The sequence below is a fragment of the Erpetoichthys calabaricus genome, chromosome 2, assembly GCF_900747795.2.
Source record: "Erpetoichthys calabaricus chromosome 2, fErpCal1.3, whole genome shotgun sequence".
Classification (NCBI taxonomy): domain Eukaryota; kingdom Metazoa; phylum Chordata; class Cladistia; order Polypteriformes; family Polypteridae; genus Erpetoichthys; species Erpetoichthys calabaricus.
The window spans coordinates 347158135-347180243 of NC_041395.2; the positions used below are offsets into that span (position 1 = coordinate 347158135).

The window sequence follows — 22109 nt, forward strand, 5'->3', positions numbered from 1 at the left end:
TTGCTTTGTATATTCTTTATTTATCTGTTCTAGGCTTCTATGCAGAAAATATTTGTATTCAATGCTACATATACTGTGCTATTACTTCTGTGACTCTGAAGCACTGTGAGCATGGGAAAGGCGCTATATAAGTAACATGTATTATTATTATTATTATTAAGTCCAAATCTAAGCTGACTGCCATTGTGCTCCATCATGTGTCCTGGCTGAACACCACAAAATGCAAAAGTGACATCTTTATCTCTTAGCCACTAGGGTGCAACACTTTTGAAATTTACAGGAAGGTGCTTTGATATCTCCAGAAATACACAGATGAATAGGCAGATGAAATACAGTCAGTCATTTTCTGACCTACTATATCCTAACACAATACAGCTGAAGTCAAAAGTTTCCATAAATCTAGGGTGAATTCTTCCAAACTCATTTTATAACCCTCTACAGATTTTATACTAACAGACTATAAATCTGGCATATCATTTAAGATGTCTACTTTGTGCAGGGCAAAAGTCATTTTATCAACAATGTTCACAGACCTCAGTGTACGTAAGCTTTTTATTGACTAGATCACAAATCCAGTGGGTCACAAGTTCACATACACCTTTTAACTTTAAGCAGCTTGGAAAATTCCAGAAAATGATGTCAAGCCTTTAGGCAAAACAAAGGTGGACCTCCACAAAGCGACTTCATCCTTTGGAATTAATTTCCAAACGCCTGAAGGTTCCACGTTTATCTGTACAAACAATAATATGCAAGTATAAACCCAGGGCTGTGGAGTCGGAGTCAATTTTGGGTACCTGGAGTTGGGGTCGGAGTCGACAAAAATGTACTGACTCCTAATAAATTTAAATTGTAATGGAAAAAAAAATACAGCAAGTTCAAATGTCCCATTTCACAAATAGTCATAATTAAGTACTTCTCTGATCTACAGTGCATCTGGAAAGTATTCACAGTGCTTCATCACTTTTTCCACATTTTGTTATGTTACAGCCTTATTCCAAAATGGATTAAATTCATTTTTTTCCTCAGAATTCTACAAACAACACCCCATAATGACAACGTGAAAAAAGTTTGAGGTTTTTGCAAATTTATTAAAAATAAAAAAATTGAGAAAGCACATGTACATAAGTATTCACAGCCTTTGCCATGAAGCTCAAAATTGAGCTCAGGTGCCTCCTGTTTCCCCTGATCATCCTTGAGATGTTTTCTGCAGCTTCACTGGAGTCCACCTGTGGTAATTCAGTTGACTGGACCTGATTTGGAAAGGCACACACCTGTCTGTATAAGGTCTCACAGTTGACAGTTCATGTCAGAGCACAAACCAAGCATGAAGTCAAAGGAATTGTCTGTAGACCTCCGAGACAGGATTGTCTCGAGGCACATATCTGAGGAAGGTTACAGAAAATTTTCTGCTGCTTTGAAGGTCCCAATGGGTACAGTGGCCTCCATCATCCATAAGTGGAAGAAGTTCAAAACCACCAGGACTCTTCCTAGAGCTGGCCGGCCATCTAAATTGAGCGATTGGAGGAGAAGGGCCTTAGTCAGGGAGGTGACCAAGAACCCGATAGTCACTCTGTCAGAGGTCCTCTGTGGAGAGAGGAGAACCTTCCAGAAGGACAACCATCTCTGCAGCAATCCACCAATCAGGCCTGTATGGTAGAGTGGCCAGATGGAAGCCACTCCTTAGTAAAAGGCACATGGCAGCCCGCCTGGAGTTTGCCAAAAGGCACCTGAAGGACTCTCAGACCATGAGAAAGAAAATTCTCTGGTCTGATGAGACAAAGATTGAACTCTTTGGTGTGAATGCCAGGCGTCACGTTTGGAGGAAACCAGGCACCGCTCATCACCAGGCCAATACCATCCTTACAGTGAAGCATGGTGGTGGCAGCATCATGCTGTGGGGATGTTTTTCAGCGGCAGGAACTGGGAGACTAGACAGGATAAAGGGAAAGATGACTGCAGCAATGTACAGAGACATCCTGGATGAAAACCTGCTCCAATTTAAAAAACTGAGAAAGCACATGTACATAAGTATCAATTTCGAGCTTCATGGCAAAGGCTGTGAATACTTATGTACATGGGATTTCTCAATTTCTTTATTTTTAATAAATTTGCAAAAACCTCAAGTAAACTTTTTTCACGTTGTCATTATGGGATGTTGTGTGTAGAATTCTGAGGAAAAAAATTAATTGAATCCATTTTGGAATAAGGCTGTAACATAACAAAATGTGGAAAAAGTGATGCGCTGTGAATACATTCTGGATGCACTGTAAGAATAAAGCCCATTGCATAGTGGTGTTGTTACTAGTGTGAAGTTCAGGTGAGCTATTATACAACCTGAAATTCACATATTCTGAATTATGGTACATTACAAAAGTGTTTTCTTTTTATTTCAGATATAATGTGTTTAACAAGTTCATTACAGTGTAAACAATTGTAATGATGTACGTGTGTGCTATGGCCTAATGTGTGTTCACGGGCTCTTGTCTTTGTTTAAACTGGCCAATACGGTAGACAGTCAGTTTCCTAGCCAGTAGTTCTCTGGTTAAATGACATGTATGTTGCTTTCCTTCGATCAACATGGAAAATACATTAGCATATTAAATACAGAGGAGTTGGAGTCAGAAGTACAGGAAACTAATTTATCTATCGACTCTGCAGCCCTGGTATAAACACCAGGGGACCACATAGCCATCACAGCATTCAGGAAGGAGAAGCATTCTCTCTCCTAGTGAAGAACGGACTTTGCCACGAAAAGAACAGAACAGAAAAGGACCTCGTGAAAATGTCATCTTCGTCATCTAATAAGCACAAGATTGCTCACGAAAAACGAATATTCCAGGATAAAAGGGAAAATGTATATTTTGTCACTGGATTTTATAATAAGCACATCGAGTAAACTCGTAAACCTAGCTGTATTACTGTAGTTCAAATAATTGATTAACAATATTGTATTGTATCATTTAGAAACGAATGCGGCCCACCGACTAGCACTTTTTTCTATGTGTTGCCCATATATCCCACTAAATTTGAGACCCCTGTGGCTAGACAATGGTAGACAAGTATCTTTATTCACAATAAAACAAGTCAGATATTGACATAACCTGAAAGGCTGCTCAACAACGAAGAAGCCACTGCTCCAAAGCCACCATCAAAAAGCCAGACTGCAGTTTGCAATGGCACATGGGGAGAAAGATCTGACCTTCTGGAGAAATGTCTTCTGGTGTGACGAACCCAAGATCAAACCGTTTGGCCATAATGACCATCGTTTGGAGGAAAAAGGGTGAGGCTTGCAAGCCAAAAAACACCATCTCAACCGTCAAGCATGAGGTGGGAGCATCATGTCATGGAGCTGCTTTGCTGCAGAAAGGGACTGGTGCACTTCACAAAACAGATGGCATCAGGAGGAAGGAAAATGATGTAAATATACTGTAGCAACAAAGCTGAAGCTCAGTCACAAATGGGTCTTCCAAATGGACAAAGACCCCAAAGCATACCTCCACTGTTGTGGCAAAATGGCTTAAGGACAACAAGGTGAAGATATTGGAGTGGCCATCACAAAAGTCCTGACCTTAATCCGATCGAAAATTTGTGAGCAGAACTAAAAAAGCGTGTGCGAGCAAGGCGGCCTACAAACCTGTCCCAGTTACACCAGTTCAGTCTGAAGAAATGGGCCAAAATTCTAGCAACCTACTCTAAGAAGTTTGTGGAAGGCGACCTAAAATGTTTGGCTCAAGTGAAACTATTTAAAAGCAATGCAACCAAATATAGGGTGGCGCACGAAAAACCGAACCGTGTCCGACCGGCTGGCTCGAGCTATTATACAGGCGGGTGCTGTTGAGATCGCAGAGCCTCGTTGTCGCAACAGGGTCCGCAGCCCCAACTGTGCAATTAGTAAGGAAGCTGTGAGCCAGTGGGTACAGACGTGCGTGAAAGGGATCCGGAAGATGTATTCTCTGCAACAGAGAATTGGAATAGTGGAGGCGTATGTGTCTACCGGTTCTTTTAAGTACGCTGTCTTTCAACAGGATGGTGCGACATGTCACACTTCTTGCAAGTCATTTTCTCGAATTCACAACGTCTTCACAGAGGAACAAACTGTCAGCAAAGGTTTGAGGCCACCATGATCACCGGACCTATCCACTTACGACTTTTACTCTGTGGGGCAATCTGAAGGGAAAAGTGTATGTCAATAACCCAAAGACATTACAGGAACTGAAGGACAATATTCGGAGTGAAACTGGAAAAACTGAAGTGGCCGTGTTGCGTCGCGTCTATGACAATATGGTGTGGCATGTAGAAAAGTGTACTGATGCACAAGGAAATCATTTCCAGCACCTTCTCTAACCAGTAAGTTTCGTTTCGTGCATGGGCTAAGAAACGTACGCCGAAGTTGGTTCGGTTTTTCGTGCGCCACCCTGTATTAACAAAGTGGATGGAAACTTGTGAACCACTTTAATAGTCACATAGTCCATAAAAAGTGAAATACTCAGAGGTCTGTGGATATTGTTGGAAAAAACAACTTTTGCCCTGCACAAACTTGATGTCTTAAATGATAAGCCAAATGTATAGTTTGTTAGCACTGAATCTGTGAAGGGCTTATAAAGTGAGTTCTGAAGAATGCACCTGAAGTGGATCTAAACATCTGACTTCATGTGTATGCTGTATAAATGGGAAGAAGAAAGAAACCACAGGAGCAGAAACTTGAGCCGACATTGCTGAGGGCTGCATACACGTACCAGAGAAGAGTTAACACCACGGAGGTGAAGTGGCGTTTCCTTCAAGGTCCAATTTCTTTAATGCAAAGAATCACATGCCAGAGGATGGGTTGGAGTGCTGGTGCTTCTTACAAAAGAAAAGCTACAGCTACTCTGCCATACAATACTACTGTACACAGGATACTCTGTGTCGTGTCATGCATTTGAGAACCTCTGTTTACTACTGTACACAGGATACTCTGCACACTGAAAAAAAAGGGTGGGACACACCCTGAGGGCACGTCTTCTGGATGTGAGCAACCTGCACTGTACTTAACTGGGCAAGTGGACCACTGGAATGATGACTATGGTGGGATACAGCTGAGATCCAGACCAGCACAACGAGGGGCTTAAGCCAGCGCACGCGTACACACACACTTTACATGGGAGTGCACTTCAAAATGCTTTAAAGTTTCGAAATTTTTCAAAGCTGGTATACATGCATGTGCCAAGTGAAATTGTGTTCCAAAGTCCAACAATTTTCTGTAATTTTGAAAAGCTATCTTGCCCGCGCTGGTGCTTGACGTTGGAAGGACTGCTGGAAAAACAAAAGCCTTAAACCTTACCGAACATGTCCATTTTTCAAACCAAGAAAGCTGTAGAGTTATGATCCACGTCTTATGATGACACACAAATTGTAAAACTGCTTCTATGCATCATTTGTGAACTAAAATGCACCAATACTATGAGATTCAGCTATTTTAACATATTTGAAAAAAAGTACACACACACACACTAGCATACCAAAACGGCCATTCATTAAAACGGGTTTAATGGTAAAATAAAATGGTAAGTTTGTTTATTTCGATCGTGTCATGCATTTTAGAACCTCTGTTCACTAGATATGTCTTACATCCCTCTTTTCATGTGCTTCTTGTTGCCTTTGTTTGTCGGCCAATCAAGTGGGACACTGAATGACATGGCACAATTATGTATTAAGTATGCAGCACAATTTACTACCACCAGCCTTTGTTTATCAGTCATCCCTGCCATCTTGTGGACAGTGGACAACATTATGCCTGGCTAGGGACACGAATGTCAGACAGATGGATGTCTTATCTTTTTAAATAAATGCATAAAAAAGAAATAAATAAATAGATGAATACAAATAAATATGTTTATGCATACATACATACATACATATACATAAACATATGTATATATACACATCTCTCTATTGTGTATATATACATATGTTTATGTATATATATGTGTGTACACATACATATATACACAGTACTGTGCAAAAGTTTTAGGCAGGTGTGAAAAAATGCTGTAAACAAAGAATGCTTTCAGAAATATAAACAATGATTGTTTATTGTTATCAATTTACAAAATGCAAAGTGAGCGAACAAAAGAAACATCGAAATCAAATCAATATTTGGTGTTCCTACCTTTTGCCTTCAAACCAGCATCAATTCTTATCGGTCCACTTGCACAAAGTCAGGGATTTTGTAGGATTCTAGTCAGGTGTCTGATCAACCAGTTCTACCAAACAGGTGCTAATGATCATCAATGTCACACGTAGGTTGAAACACAGTCATTAACTGAAACAGAAACAGCTTCAAACTGGGTGAGGAACAGCCAAACTCTGCTACCAAGGTGAGGTTGTGGAAGACAGTTTCATGTCATGGAAAGATTGAGCACAGCAACAAGACACAAGGTAGTTCTACTGCATCAGCAAGGTCTCTCCCAGACAAAGATTTCAAAGCAGACTGGGGTTTCAAGATGTGCTGTTCAAGCTCTTTTGAAGAAGCACAAAGAAACGGGCAACGTTGAGGATCGTAGACGCAGTGGTCGGCCAAGGAAACTTAGTGAAGCAGATGAAAGACACATCAAGCTTATTACCCTTCGAAATCAGAAGATGTCCAGCAGTGCCATCAGCTCAGAACTGGCAGAAACCAGCGTGACCCAGGTACACCCATCTACTGTCCGGAGAAGTCTGGCCAGAAGTGGTCTTCATAGAAGATTTGCAGCCAAAAAGCCATACCTCCGACGTGGAAACAAGGCCGAGCAAACTCCAGTATGCACGAAAACATAGGAACTGGGGTGCAGAAAAATGGCAGCAGGTGCTCTGGACTGATGAGTCAAAATTTGAAATATTTGGCTGTAGCAGAAGGCAGTTTGTTCGTCGAAGGGCTGGAGTGCGGTACAATAATGAGTGTCTACAGGCAACAGTGAAGCATGGTGGACGTTCCTTGAACGTTTGGGGCTGCATTTCTGCAAATGCAGTTGGAGATTTGGTCAGGATGAATGGTGTTCTCAATGCTGAGAAATACAGGCAGATACTTATCCATCATGCAATACCATCAGGGAGGCGTATGATTGGCCCCAAATTTATTCTGCAGCAGGACAACAACCCCAAACATACAGCCAAAGTCATTAAGAACTATCTTCAGCGCAAAGAAGAACAAGAAATCCTGGAAGTGATGGTATGGCCCCCACAGAGCCCTGATCTCAACATCATCGAGTGTGTCTGGGATTACATGAAGAGACAGAAGGATGTGAGGAAGCCGACATCCACAGAAGATCTGGGGTTAGTTCTCCAAGATGTTTGGAAAAACCTACCAGCCGAGTTCCTTCAAAAACTGTGTGCAAGTGTACCAAGAAGAACTGATGCTGTTTTGAAGGAAAAGGGTGGTCACACCAAATATAGATTTGATTTCGATTTCTCTTTTGTTCATTCACTGCATTTTGTTGATTGATGAAAATAAATGATTAACACGTCCATTTCTGAAAACATTCTTTGTTTACAGCATTTTTTCACACCTGCCTAAAACTTTTGCACAGTACTATATATATAATATATATATATATATATATATATATATATATATATATATATGTACATATATAAATAAATATATATATGTACATATATAAAATCCTAAGCCTAAAAGTGCAACAATTTTATGTACCTTTTTTGTCACACTCTAAATCAGGCTTATTTTAAAACCTAGATACATATGTTTGGTATCACTCTTGTCAGAATTTATCGAACTTTAATGTGAGGTTGTTGGATTTTCAGATTCTTATTCTGTTTTATAAATTAACTAAAATATCAAGAAAGTCGTGGTTTTTAATATCAAGAAAGTCGTGGTTTTTATTTTTGATCGAGTAAACTTTCTTTTACAGGAACAAACTAAAAAAAAAAAAAAATATTCATAACATCAATGTTTGTATTTAGGTGATTTAGTTAGCTGAAGGTTGAGTTACGATGACCCATTGCATACCACTTTAGTTTTCACTTGATTTTTAAATTAACTTAAATGAGTCATTTTTGTTTTTTTTAAAGTTTTTTTTATCTATAAGAATGTCAGTTAAAACAAATGGATTGTTTATTAAGTCTCTTATAAATACTCAGAGCATAGTGGACCTCAGTTTAACGGGAATACTCCAATCAGTAAGAGAGTAAATATTTTATTTTCATTTCATGATTTTTACTCTGTTAAATAAAAATTAATTTTTCTTTTACATATGTATAGAATTTCATGATTTTGACTCCAATAAATAAAAATTTTTCTTTTGTACATTTACAGATTTTACTAATATTCTGCCCACAACTGGGGGTTGAACGCTAAGCCCCCCTAGTGTATGTATATACAGTAAAATCTTGGATTGCAAGTAACTTGGTCTGTGAGTGTTTTGCAAGACGAGCAAAATTTTTAATAAATTGTAACTTGATAAACAAGCGAGGTCTTACAATACGAGTAATATGTATATGCTTTGCCTGCCGAGCATCATGTGAGCACAACTGAGCCGATGGTGGTTCTCTCTCTGCGGGATTGTTGGTAATCGTCTCCCATGCTTGGTCTCGGTCGGTGTGCCTCACTCGTATAGTCAACATCTGTACAAGCGGACACTGTTTACTATAGCATTGTGACCACATGTGTGTGAGTAAAGCATTTCTTTATTTTGTGTGCGAGCGATATATCTGATTAATGACAATGCAATGTCACATTTCCGCGAAATCCTCAAAAGGAGGCAAAAGCAACTGTCATTGGAGAGGTTCCTTATTAAAAGTCGCAAAAAAAAAGAAAAAGATTCCAGTGAGCCAACAGATAGCAGGGACTCCGTTAGTTATAGTGAAAGTCATCCTACCCAATAACCCTCCTCCTCTCCTCTCTCATCTCCCTCACGCCAGCCATGATTCACGATTCTTTTCAAAGGTAAAGTGCAGGTTAATTTGTTTTATGTATTTTTACTTTATATTTTGTCTTAATCATTTTTGTATGAATAGTTTTGGGTTGTGGAACAGATCATCTGAGTTTAAATTATTTTTTAAGGGGAAATTCGCTTTGATACGCAAGTGCTTTGGATTACAAGCACGTTTCTGGAACGAATTACGCTCGCAAATGAAAGCACCACTGTATGTATGTATATGTGTATATACTGTACTGTATATAATATATACAGATACAATATATACTGTATACACACACACACACACCTATATTACTAAACGAAGGTTGTATATATGCACGGATGCCAGACGCACCAAAGCGCATGCGCACTGCGCCCCAGAGTCAAACCCAGCAGCTTCCCAGAGTCAGTAGGTGGCACCCAAACACAACAACACGACTTGTAAACTAAACTTGAAGTAAAGCGTGCACGCAGGTTGCCAGGTTGTACCGTATATATGCACAGACGTCAGAGGCCACAGGCAAGCCGTACACACTACCACCGCTGCTCAAACGCGACCGCCCACACCACCACATATACCACCTTCGTTTAGTAATGTACCCCTCCAAGCCTGGGTCCGCCGCCATCGTCACTTCAGCACGCGAATCCGCCGCTGTCAGCAAACGACTTCTAGCTAACGACACAGCCACAGAAAAACAAAAACAAGACTGCATGGATAAAAACAATAAACGAAGGCGCCTACAACGCGCTTCTGAAACACCAGAACCAGATGAGTCACAGCTCCAAAAAAAAAACCGCTTTAGTACAAATATGTTTATTTAATTAAATGAGAACTTTCCCAGGACACACCCACCCTCCATCATTTTTCATTCCTCCAAATATCGGAGGGAACAGAAAGTGATTGCCATTCTTGAATTTGCAATTCTTTCGAGAATCGCGGGTTTGCAGGTATACATATAATGGTGTAAACAACACACACCAGAATGACTAAAAGGTAAGAAAATGACAAAGAAAATAAACTTCTGATTTGGCTGCCCCAGTTCCTGTGAGGCGCTATACAGACATATTGCTCTCGGTGTAAAGGAGCCCCAGTGGTGTTTCTTGACACACTTCTACTGAGGAATGTGTTGGCTGAAAGTCCACAGTGTTGGTGTGTCACAGAAAGGATGAGTGGCATTGTTCATAATGGCAGTCAGTTTGGTTTTAATTATCTACTACCACCAGCAGGTCAGGGTGCAACCCATGACTTAGCCTGCCTTTTGAATTAGCTTGTTGATTCAGTGGTCCTCTCTAGAAGTGATGTGACCAACTCAGCACACCACACTGGCCATCACTTTCCACATTAAAAGGAACATGGCCTCCTGAGGAGAAATAGCCTGCTCTGCCCTTCCTTATATAGTTCCAGTCCAGCCTATCATTAATGTGGACCCTCAAGTACTTGTAGGAGTGGGCCACCTCTGCATCCACTCCTTGAATAGTGACCGGACATATAGGCTATTTGGTGCAGTGAAAGTCATAAGTAGTTTGTTGGTTTTGCGGACATTAAGATGCAGACAATTCTTTATGCACCAATAAACAAACTTCTCCAACATCTAATTCCCCTTATCAATACACCCACTAAGTGCAGAATCATCTCAGATATCTGCAAGTGACATGAACTGCTGTTATAAATATACAGTACACTCACCGGTCACTGCTTCTAAATGCAAATATCTGATCAGCCAATCACATGGCAGCATCTCAATGCATTTCGGCCTGCAGATATTGTCGAGATGACCTGCTGAAGTTCAAACCAAGAATCAGAACGGGAAGAAAGGTGATTGAAGTGACTTTGCACATGGTATGGTTGTTGGTGCCAGACGGGTTGGTCCAAGTATTTCAGAAACTTCTGATCTACCGGGATTTTCACACACAAACATCTCTCGGGTTTATAGAGAGGTCCGAAAAAGGGAAAATATCCAGTGAGTGGCAGTTCTCTGGGCAAAAATGCCTGGTCAATGCCAGCGGAGAATGGCCAGACTGCTTCGAGCGAACAGAAAGGCAACAGCAACTCAAATGAGCACTTGCTACAACCGAGGTATGCAGAAGAGCATCTCTAAACGCACAACACGTCGAACCTTGAAGCAGATGGGCTACAGCAGCAGGAGACCACAGCGGGTGACACTCTGTCAGCTAAGAAGAGGGCGCTGAGGCTACAATTCACACAGGCTCACCAAAATTGGACAAAAGAAGTTTAGAAAAATGATCAGATCAGTCTCGATTTGTGCTGCAACATTCTGATGGTAGGGTCAGAATTTGGTGTCAACAAACATGAAAGCAACCTGCCTTGTATCAATGGTTCGGGTTGGTGGGGTACTGGTGTGGAGGATATTTTCTTGGCACTCTTTCAGCCCCTTAGTACCAACTGAACATCATTTAAATGCCACAACCTACCAGAGTATTGTTGCAGACCATGTCCATCCCTTTTGACCGCAGTGTGCCCCATCTTCTGTTGGCTACTTCCAGCAGGATAACCCACTCTGTCACAAAGCTCAAATTATCTCAGACTGATATCTTGTACATGACTGAGTTCACTGGACTGAAATGGCCTCCTCCACAGTCAGCAGATCTCAATGCAATTGAGCAGCTTTGGGATGTGGTGGAACTGGACATTCGCATCATGGATGTGTAGCCAACAAATCCCCAGCAATTGCTTGATGCTATCACATCTATGTGGCCCAAAATCCCTAAATAATGTTTCCAGCATGTTGCTGAATCCATGCCATGAAGAATTACAGCAACAAAGAAGGCAAAGGGGGATTCAACCCAATACTAGCAAGGTGTACCTAATAAAGTGGCTAATGAGTAAATATTTGACAGTTTCTCTTTCACATGTAGTTAAACTGAACTTGACAAGTGATAGTCTACCTGACAGCCCTACCACACACACACACACACACACACACACACACAGAGTCACAGATTAACGCACAGTGGAGCATGCGGTCTACTCCCAAGGACCCAAAGGATTTAAATGAAAGGCGAGCGGCACAAACGTCCAATGTGGAATCTGCTTACCTGAGTGGTTTCATTCACAGCCTTGGCAGGTCGGAAGCTGGAAGCCTTAATATTTAACGACTGGCTGCGTGTGACTGAGGTTCCCGACGGCTTTGCGCCTGTCGGGCATGAGGAGGAGCGATCGCACTCGACACGTGAGGTGTCCGAGGAGGAAGGAGCACTCTTGTCCTGCAGCACTGCATCCCAGGGGTCCTTAGCAATGCTTGGCTCGGTCTTTCCAAACACCTCACTATGGAGTGCAGAGTCAAAGTTATCCACTTTGGGCTTGGTGAGAGGATCGAGATCGAGCCAGTCAAAGCGACTGGCATTCGCACTTTCAACTGACGGAAGTTTTGGGACCATGGCCTTGGTGCTGGCAGACTCCAAGTCAGTGCTAGTGGATTTTCCATTTTTCAAGTATTCTGAAGTGCTGGCTATCTTATCAAACAATTTTACCATTTCGGGCGTAACCGCTGGCTGGTAAACCGGCAAAGAACACATGGGTGCAGTAGGCGGGAGTGGGAACGACACAAACTGGGAAGCTGGAGGAAGGCCAATATAAACAGGCTCTGGCAGCCGGTAGGGAGGCACTCCAGAACTGAAGCCATTTTGAAAGGAATAATTGTGTTTTGGAAATGAAGTCGAAGAATAAAGAGGAGTCTGAAGAACTGCAGCTGGCAGTACTGGGTTCACTGGACCAGGCATCCACTGTCCAACACCACCAAAGGGGGAAGCACGAGTATACAACGGCGCAGAGGAAGACAAGGATAATGGAGGAGCAGTGGATATGCTCTGAGGCCTGGTGGGGTTGTTAATAGCACTAAATGTGTCATCCAGTAGCAGCTTCTCAAGTTCTGCATGGCTTAGCTCCTCCACTTTGATGCTTCTGAATTTGTTCTCCTCTGCCCTTTTCTTGGCATCTGATTCTGGAAAAACGATGAGGTCTCGGTCTGGTCGGCTGCAGGATGTGGCTTTCGGATTTCCACCAGTGGAGGATTTATGACTTGGGCCCAAAGTCGCTTTTTTTTCCTTCTGCAGCCGTGCCAGTGCCTCGGCTTCCATCTGCAGGGCTTCCTCTTTGCCAATGTCCTTCGCCAAAGCTGCTCCCAGAGCAGGAGGGAGATTGGGTTTGAATCCATTGTTACTGGATATTTGAGCCATCGTGTCAGCTGTCAGAGGCCATTGACGTGTTGCAACTTGGCTCTCTCAAATTCAGCAACAATCTTTGCTTTTACGGAAGGACCTCTTGAGTTCTGAAAGAATAAGAAAAGAAAAACAATAGGTCATCATTCCATGAGTTTACATGCACACATAGCAACGGGACAGGGCGAGTAACCCAGTTCCCTAAAATCCTCCGTCTACAGTACATGCAGTATTGCAATGTAAAATCTTCAGTTATTGAAGATGCAGACGTGGAAACATTTGTTGGTACCCCTTCCCAAAAAAAAAACAGCCCACAATCGTATCCGAAATGACTTGAAACTGACAAAAGTCATCGGCACTCATCACTATTTATTCCTTATCTATATATATAATTCACTAAGCCAGAAGACAAGTAGCCAACCATGGAAAGCACGCCGGAAGGGGCGTGGATTCACTAAGCCGCCGACAAGTAAGACACCCATGGCGCACACAGGAAGGAGCCACGCCCACCAACTCTAAGACCATTGGATGCGACGACAAGTCGCAGAGCCACGCCCACCAACTCGGATGCAACGCCTCGGAAAACATGCCGTCATTTCTGTTTGTCTGTGCCACAGTACACTTGCAGCTCTGAGCCACGTTAACTTTTCATTAGTCAACCTCAGTGAAACCTTAGTTCACACACAGGCAGCGCCAGAGAGAGACAGAGGCACACACAGGCAGCGCTAGAGAGAGAGCCGCGCAATCCTTTAAAACTGAAGTTAAAACACAATGAAGGAAGCAGTCTTTAAAAACCAATAAACCCTGTGCCTCTTTTTCATTAGCGTCTCACCTGCTTCACCGCCCTGCAACAGTCGAGACGCTTTCTCAGCAGCTGACCTTCTCTGTGCCTGACTCCACTACTGTGTCAGTCGCCTGATTAAAAATGGTGAACTCCTGCAATGTTACTATCTTGGTTGGCTTTTAAATAAAGTTCGGATTTGTTCAAATGTTCGAGGGGGGGGGGGGGGGGGGGGGGGGGTGGGGGGGGGGGGGGGGGGGGGGGGGGGGGGGGGGGGGGGGGGGGGGGGGGGGGGGGGGGGGGGGGGGGGGGGGGGGGGGGGGGGGGGGGGGGGGGGGGGGGGGGGGGGGGGGGGGGGGGGGGGGGGGGGGGGGGGGGGGGGGGGGGGGGGGGGGGCGGGGGGGGGGGGGGGGGGGGGGGGGGGGGGGGGGGAGGGGGGGGGGGGGGGGGGGGGGGGGGGGGGGGGGGGGGGGTGGGGGGGGGAGAGGGGGGGCTCGTGTGCTGCTGAGAGACAGAGGGGAGGGGGCTCGCGTGCTGCTGAGAGAGAGAGAGAGAGGGAGGGGGGGTGTTTGTGTCAGTGTTATTCAATGTTTTACTATTACACTGTGCATTCTATGGTGTAATAATTAACTATATTTGTGCTTAAAAATCTTTAAAAAAATATATTTACATACAGTTCGTATGGTCTGGAATGGATTAATTGTATTTACATACAATCCTTTGGGGGAAATTGCTTCGGTTCACGACCAAATCGGTTTACGACCAGAGGTTTGGAACAAATTATGGTTGTGAACTGAGGTTCCACTGTATATTGACTCTAGAAAACATGATCAGCAAGTCTTTAATAGGCTGCAACAAAATGATGAAAGAACGGGCACATTTTTTTCTCACAAGCTGGGTGGGGTGGGTGTTAGTTAATTAGTTACTCGAAGGATTTCAAGATTTAATATGCACAAGCAGCCCAAACCAGAAAAGACGGCTGGCAAAAAGTGGCTGACAAATTAAACGCGTGTGCATTGCACTTACTGAAAGCGGCGTTACGGATTTTGCAAATGTTCATTTTTTCCCTCTGCTTATAAAACATGATTACGCGGCGTATACTACGCGCGGGTTGGTATGCAGCGTGTAAAACAGTTTTGTTTGTCGCGGATAATTTGCCTTTTACTTTAACACAAAGACAATTTCCTGTTAGATTTGCGTTTGCGATGACAATTGATAAGGCACAGGGACAAACTTTCAAAAAGATGTGCATGTATCTGCCAAAACCAGTTTTCAGTCACGGACAGTTGTATGTTGCTCTCTCCAGAGTTCCATCTTTTCATTCACTTACTGGTATGCCTGCAGGAACACGTGCAGCGAGCGACACACACACACGCATACAGGCACGCGCGCGCAAGAGCGAGCGCTGGACACATAAGAATAATAATACTTCATTACATTGATATACCGGTGTTTTCAGTATTCAAAGCGCTATCCACACAGGGAGAAACCGGAAAGCGAACCCAAAATCTTCCACAGTCTCCTTACTGCAAAGCAGCAGCACTACCATTGCGCTACAAGGCAGTTAAAGAATGCACCGGCCTCGATTTTGTTTTTCACTTCTGTTTACAGTGATCGGATCGTAGCGTGCATTGTTGCAATCTTACTTTTCTTGGTGGCTTATTACATTACGGATGTTTCACATGTTCATTTTTTTTCCCTGTGCTTAAAAGACATTAAAAAAGTGTTTCTCAACTGTGACTCCAGAACAACTCAGTACGAGAGTGCGAGAGAGAGAGCGTGAGCGAGAGAGCCCAAGCAGAAGAAGTAAACATTACAGAAAAAAAATTTCCTTGTGTATGACACACACCTGATTTTATAATGCTAATTTTCGGGAAAAAATGTGAGTGTGGTACACGGGTAAATACGGTATGTAGGTTTTAAAATAAGCCTAATTTAAAGCGTGACAAAAAAAGTCACATAAAATTGTTGCATTTTTAGGCTTAGGATTTTATATATATATATATATATATATATATATATATATATATATATATATATATATATATTGCATAGCTTACTGTCAAATAATGCAAAGAGTACGCGACACGTGTTTCACCCTCATTTGGGCTCCTCAGGCGTACACACTCTACTGCTCCCCTCTTGGGGCTCAAACCTCGGACATCAGCATTAGAGACGAAGCCCCTTTACACTGCACCACGGCGTATGGTTCGTTTATTTGACAGCCTGTAGGTCTGGAGTAATTACATTCATTGCTAGCACCGTGGCAGATGTTTGCTGAATGGAAGACCACCACAAGCGTTACCTGGTAGGTAACCACCCACACAATTCAGGTCGTCGAGACTCAGACTACGAATGCAATGAATGCCCCCGCGACCCAATCTCGGATAAGCAGAAGAGGATGGATGGATAGATTCACATATGATTCTATGTATTTAAAAATATTGAATGACCAATAATATAAGATCCGGTTATAATGAGCTTCAGAAGTATGCTCATTATAACCAGACCAATTTTGATGCTATATATAACAAAATTGGTAGAATTATGTCGGCATGCGGAATAACACTAACAAAGGTTTGGCACAACAGCGCTGAAAGATTGGCGACCCCTGCTTCAGAGTTTTGATTCAACTCAATATTTCAAATAAGAGCATTAATGAAAACGGCATGGACGATGATGACAGGACCCTTTCACCTCATATTTGGTTGCATAACCTTCAGGGTTTGCAATCCCTGCACATAAGCGATTCCTGGATCTCTCCTTGAGAACTTCTGCACCTGTCTACATATCGTTAGACCCACGTGTCCTCAGCAAACTGTTCCAGCTGTGTTGTGTTTGAAGGGGTCTACTCCAGATGGTATGCTTCAGTTCTTTCCATAGATGGTCAACGGGTCAAATCAGGGCTCCTAGAAAGCCACTTGAGAATAGTCTGATGTTTTGTTCTGAGCTATTCTTGGTGTTTTTCGCTGTGTGTTTTGGCTCATCATTCTGTTGGAGGATCCATGAGCTGCGACTGGGACAGAGCTTTCTGACACTGGGCAGGAAGTTCTGCTCCAGAATGTCTCGATAAGTAGCCTCAGAACATAAGCATGTTTAACAGTAGGTATGGTGCTCTTTTCTTTGAAAGCTTTAATTTTGTCACCTGTGGACCCTGATGAGGATTGCAGTCCTGGAAACGTTTCTTCATTACAAAGTGTCTGACTTGTCAGGACAGCACTACACGGAATGAGGGCAAACAGTGACCAACTACCAAATGTGTGGTGTGCAACAAGCATGGACAGCATGGTGCCATCCTTCTGGGACTCTCACTCAAATGCAGACCGTGAGTCATGTTGCTGCTGAAAATAACGTAATTAACACTTTCTTTACATTTCTGACAGTTACTGTTGATAATAAAACTGTTGCTTTCTAATGCATTTCTTTATGAGTTCTGATAGAGTTCATTATTTATCATACTGCATATGCACAGACCGATCCTGGTAATAAATGGTCCAGCAGTCTATGTGTTAAATGGAAATTTTGCAAGTAGTAAAACAGGAAAGGTGGCACTCCAACAATGCTGTGTGTCTGCATTATAGGCTCTCGACCAATGAAATGAGGAGTAGAGGCAAATCTTCAACTCAAATGTGCTCAACAGTGCAGTATGAGGAGGTGAGAACCCAAAATGTTTTTGTGGATTTTCGCATTCACAGGAGTCCTGAGCCCTTAACCCCCTCAAATCGCAAGGGTTAACTACATTGTAACATTCCCTATACACACGAGAAGTAAACACACCATGCACCATCCAAAGGAGTGTAGGAATTTTGAATTCATCACGGAAGTTATTTACTTTATTTAATGCTTGCTGAAAAACATCAAATCCTATAAATTTAATACACACCAGGCTGTCTACGTGGGGCTGGGTGTCTGAAAGAGAGACAAGCAGGAGGGGATGGGCAGATGTATTGTCTTCATTGGATCGCCACCATCTTTGTTTTTCTTGCTGTTGGAAAGGCAGCTGTGTGCCTTACTAGACCGATCTGGCAGATTTGTGGCACATGAAAGTTAATGTCAGTAAATGTAAAGAATTACACATAGGAAGTGAAAATGTGAGATTTGAATACACAATGGGGGGGTCGGAAAATCGAGAGTCCACCTTATGAGAAGGATTTAGGAGTCGTAGTGGACTCGAAGCTATCAACTATCAGACATTGTTCAGAAGCCATTAAGAAGGCTTACAGAATGTCAGGTTATGTGGCACCTTGACGTGTGGAGTACAAGTCACAGGAGGTTCTGCTCAAGCTTTATAACACACTGGTGAGGCCTCATCTGGAGTCCTGGGTGCAGTTTGGGTCTCCAGGCTCTGTACTTGTAGTATTTCTATTGCATTTCTATTATATTATATTCATGATTACTTGTGTTCTCTTCTGTGTATAGGTTAGGTTAGGTTAGGTTTCTTTATTTAGTCATGTTTACACAGGAAAACATGAAATTTGTATTATATTATATTGACCCCCTTCTTGAAACCCACCCTACCTGGAAAGGGGTCTCTCTTTGAACTGCCTTTGCCAAGGTTTCTTCCATTTTTCCCCGTACAACCATTTTTTCCTTGTCTTCTTAAAGGTTGGGGGGGCTGTCAAAAGCCAGGGCCTGTTAAAGCCCATTGTGGCATTTCTTGTGTGATTTTGGGCTATACAAAAATAAATTGTATTGTATTGTAAAAGGACGAAGAAGCGCTAGAAAAGGTCCAGAGAAGTGCAACTAGGCCGACTTCAGGGCTACAGGGGATGAGTTATGAAGAAAGATTAAAAAAAGCTGAGCCTCTAAGAAGACTAAGAGGAGACCTGTGTTTAAAATGATGAAGGGAATTAGTGCAGTGGATCAAGATTGTGACTTTAAGATAGCCTCATCAAGAACACAGGGACACCCGTTGGTAACTTGTTAAGGGTGAATTTCATATAAACATTAGGTAACGTTTTTCTCCACCCTGAGAACCACAGATACATGAAATAAGTGATCAAGTCGTGGGGTAGACAGTAGAACTTTAGGGACTTTCAAAACTCAAGTTGACGTTATTTTGGAAGAGTTAAGTGAATAGGACAGGCAAGCTTTGTTGGTCTGAATGACCTGTTCTCATCAAAATTTTTCCAATGTTCTAAAGTGCACACTTGTTTTCAAAAAGGTTTGCAAATTTATTTAAAAATCACAAAGTGAAATCTCTCCTTCCTAGCAGTATTCAGACCCTCACTAAATTGTGCTCAGGCCCATCCTCTTTGCTTGAATTCCCCTTCAGATGTGTCTAGAACTTGACCGGAGTCCATTTGTGACAAACTGAACAGGCCCACATCCACAATTGTACCTGCAGGGCAGGACAAAAACCAAATCATGAAGTTCAAGGAACCCTCTATAAGACCTCCGAGATCAAACTGTGGTGAGACAGAGAGAAGGGCAAGGGGATCAAACCCTTTCTGAAACCTAGGATTGATCCCAGGAGCACAGTGGCCTCAAGGATTGTGAAATGGAAACTATTTATAACCACCAGGACTTCTCTCAGAGTTGGTCAACCAACCAAACTGAGTAACCAGTAACTCAATGGTCACTGTAACAGAGTTTTAATAATCATCTGCTGAGATAAACGAACCTATCAGAAAGACAACCATCTCCATGGTGGTCCATCAATCAGGCCTGGATAGAAGCCACTCTTTTGAGTAAAAGGTATATGACAGTTTAAAGGACTTTGAGAGCAGGAGGGAAAAGATTATCTGGTCTGAAGAGACCAAAATTGAACATTTTTGGTCACAACTCCAAGCACTATGTCTGTCAAAGACCAGGCACTACTGATCATCTAACCCAATACCATCTCTATAGTGAAGCATGGTAGTGACAGCTATGGGGGTGCAGAGACAGGGAGACGCTTCAAAATTAGGGCCGGTTTATACTTCATGCTCACAATGCGTACACGCACACAGCATGGCTGCCACGTGTTCCCAGCATTCATTTGACATGTCCTCTGAGCACAACCTCAGAAATTAACGCGATGCGTGCGCTAGTTGCAGTACCAGCAAAAAAAAAAATAAAGTCGGGGGGCGCACCGATGGAACGTGACGTCAGAGTCTCTGTTTACTATCAACTGATAGCAAGCCATTCTGTGCCTCAATGTTTGATGATCAATGTGGTGACACAAAATGCTGACATACAAATGCATTTGTGGTGCTTTTATATTGAAGTGTCGCATATTCCCCAACGTAATGACACAATACGTTTTAAAGATCTCACGTACCATCTTCTGTACCGTCACAACAGCATCAGAATGTATGGCAGCGTATTTGAGCCACAAAGGGGGGAAAAAAAAAATTAGGGGCACAGTGAAAAGGTCCATTTTGTGATCAAAGTGGAAATGTCGGCTTTAATCTCGAAATTTCCACTTTAATCTTGTAGTTTATTTTGTCATTAAAGTAGACCGTTGTAAACGTCATCTTAAATCGCTGGGACTTCCTCCTGACCTGAGAGCAGCGACAAGCCGCAATTACCACACAGGTGACATTAAATGTATGATATTCCAGCTCTCTGCACATTTAGAATCCTTATTTTTATACTTGATATCACTTTCATGATGAAATGCATCAATGTATAAGTCGTCCACTTCATTTAAATAATGAATACTGTTAATAATTACATATCCGGGGGCAGCACTGCTGCCGTGCAGTAGGGAGTTACGTCCGTGGTGTTCCCTGCCTGCACTTTGCATGTTTTTCGGGTGGGTTTCCACAGTGGGCTCCGGTTTCTTCCCAAAGACATGCAGGTTTGGGGATCTGGCAACGCTAAAATGACGCTAGTGTGTGTGTGTGTGTGTGTGCTTGTGTTCACCTTGCGATGAGCTGATGCCCTATCCAGGGATTGTTTCTACCCAATGCACGCAGGAATGCACCGGACTGAGAGATGTAATCATTAAACGTCCATCCTTTTCAGAGATATCGTGTCACGTGACCTCGGAATTTAATGGATGTTACACGCAATTCACAAAACAGTGAAGGCGAATGTTTTCTCGCCGTGGTGATATCTCACAATGCCACCTGGTAGAATCTTCCAGATTTACGTAAAGTATGTGCGCATGTATAAACAGTACAGTGATTGCGTAGCAAAAGAGTCCGCAGGAGCATGAAACACGTGAAGTATAAACCTGGCCATAAGGAGAAGATGAATGCGGCCAAATCCAGAGAGGTCCATGTAGAAAACCTGCTCCAGAGTACATACCACCTCAAGAGTGGGGAGACGGCTCAGCGAGACCAAAGCAGACAGCCGAGACAACGCTGGAATGGCTCGAGGACAAGTCTCGGCAGTGTCCATGAGTGGCCAAACCAAAGACCAGACTTAAACCTAAGTGAACGTGTGTGGGGAGACCTGAAGATGCCAGTTTACAGATGCTTTCCATCCAATCTAACGGGGGATGCTAGGAAGAATGGTAGACCTACCCGAGTAGCCTGGAAGACTAGTATTGCTTGCCAAGGGGCTTCTATAAAGTACTGAATTAAGGGTCTGAATACTTTTATGAGTAAGAGATTTCAATTTTTGATTTTGAATAACATGATGGGCTACTCAGTGTAGAGTGATGGGCAAAAATGGCAGATTTATCCATTTGAAATTAAATCTGCAACCCAAAAAAGGTGAGTATAAAGTGAATGGGTCTCAGAACCTTCTCAATCCCCAGTATAATCGACTCAGTGGATGGCAGCATTAAACTAGGAAAGCGAGCTGAGAAACACGGACGTGCATTACGTCATGTCTGTCTAAAAATAAGCCTGCATACAGTAAGTAATTAACACAACGGCGCAGTGAGGGCGCACAAGGCACATGTGTCAAGTGTATGTTTGTAGAAGAAAGCCTTCAGGGATATGAGAGACTCCACCGAAATGCAGGAGAGGTCAAGTCACATGCCAGTCATGGCACAAAATTTATACCAGTCGCCAGAGACTGATGACACAGGGCACTTGAGTTAGACGTGCCCAAGTTTGGGCTTTTCTCAGAGCTGTTTTAATCTTGCCGTTCTCCTTTTGATGTTAGGAGAGTGTCAGGCCTGTGCATGGCAGCACTTTCACTTTCAAGTGAGGCCCACAGAGAAGTTGTTTTTGGTGGTCTGTGTGTGAGGCTGACTTTACTTAGCAATTAAAAAAAAACACAAAACACTAATAGGACGTGTGTTTTGTTTTCCTTCCTTTTGAATCCTTCTCTAGTAAACAAGGAAACTTGCATGTCACCAACTGTTGCTTGAT

The 22109-nt window shown here is 42.9% G+C and overlaps 2 protein-coding genes across 2 annotated transcripts in view; one reads left to right on the forward strand and one right to left on the reverse strand.

Moving 5' to 3' along the window:
• The window catches only part of LOC114647400 (uncharacterized), a 723921-nt gene that overhangs the window by 230621 nt on the left and 471191 nt on the right, over positions 1-22109 (forward strand). The gene's annotated exons all lie outside the window — the stretch shown is intronic.
• Positions 1-22109, reverse strand: part of pik3c2a (phosphatidylinositol-4-phosphate 3-kinase, catalytic subunit type 2 alpha) — a 263160-nt gene that overhangs the window by 143986 nt on the left and 97065 nt on the right. The window contains exon 2 of the mRNA XM_028796109.2: positions 11955-13186. Within this exon, the coding sequence (XP_028651942.1) occupies positions 11955-13094 (1140 nt within the window). The 5' untranslated portion in view covers positions 13095-13186. The remainder of the gene's footprint in view (positions 1-11954; positions 13187-22109) is intronic.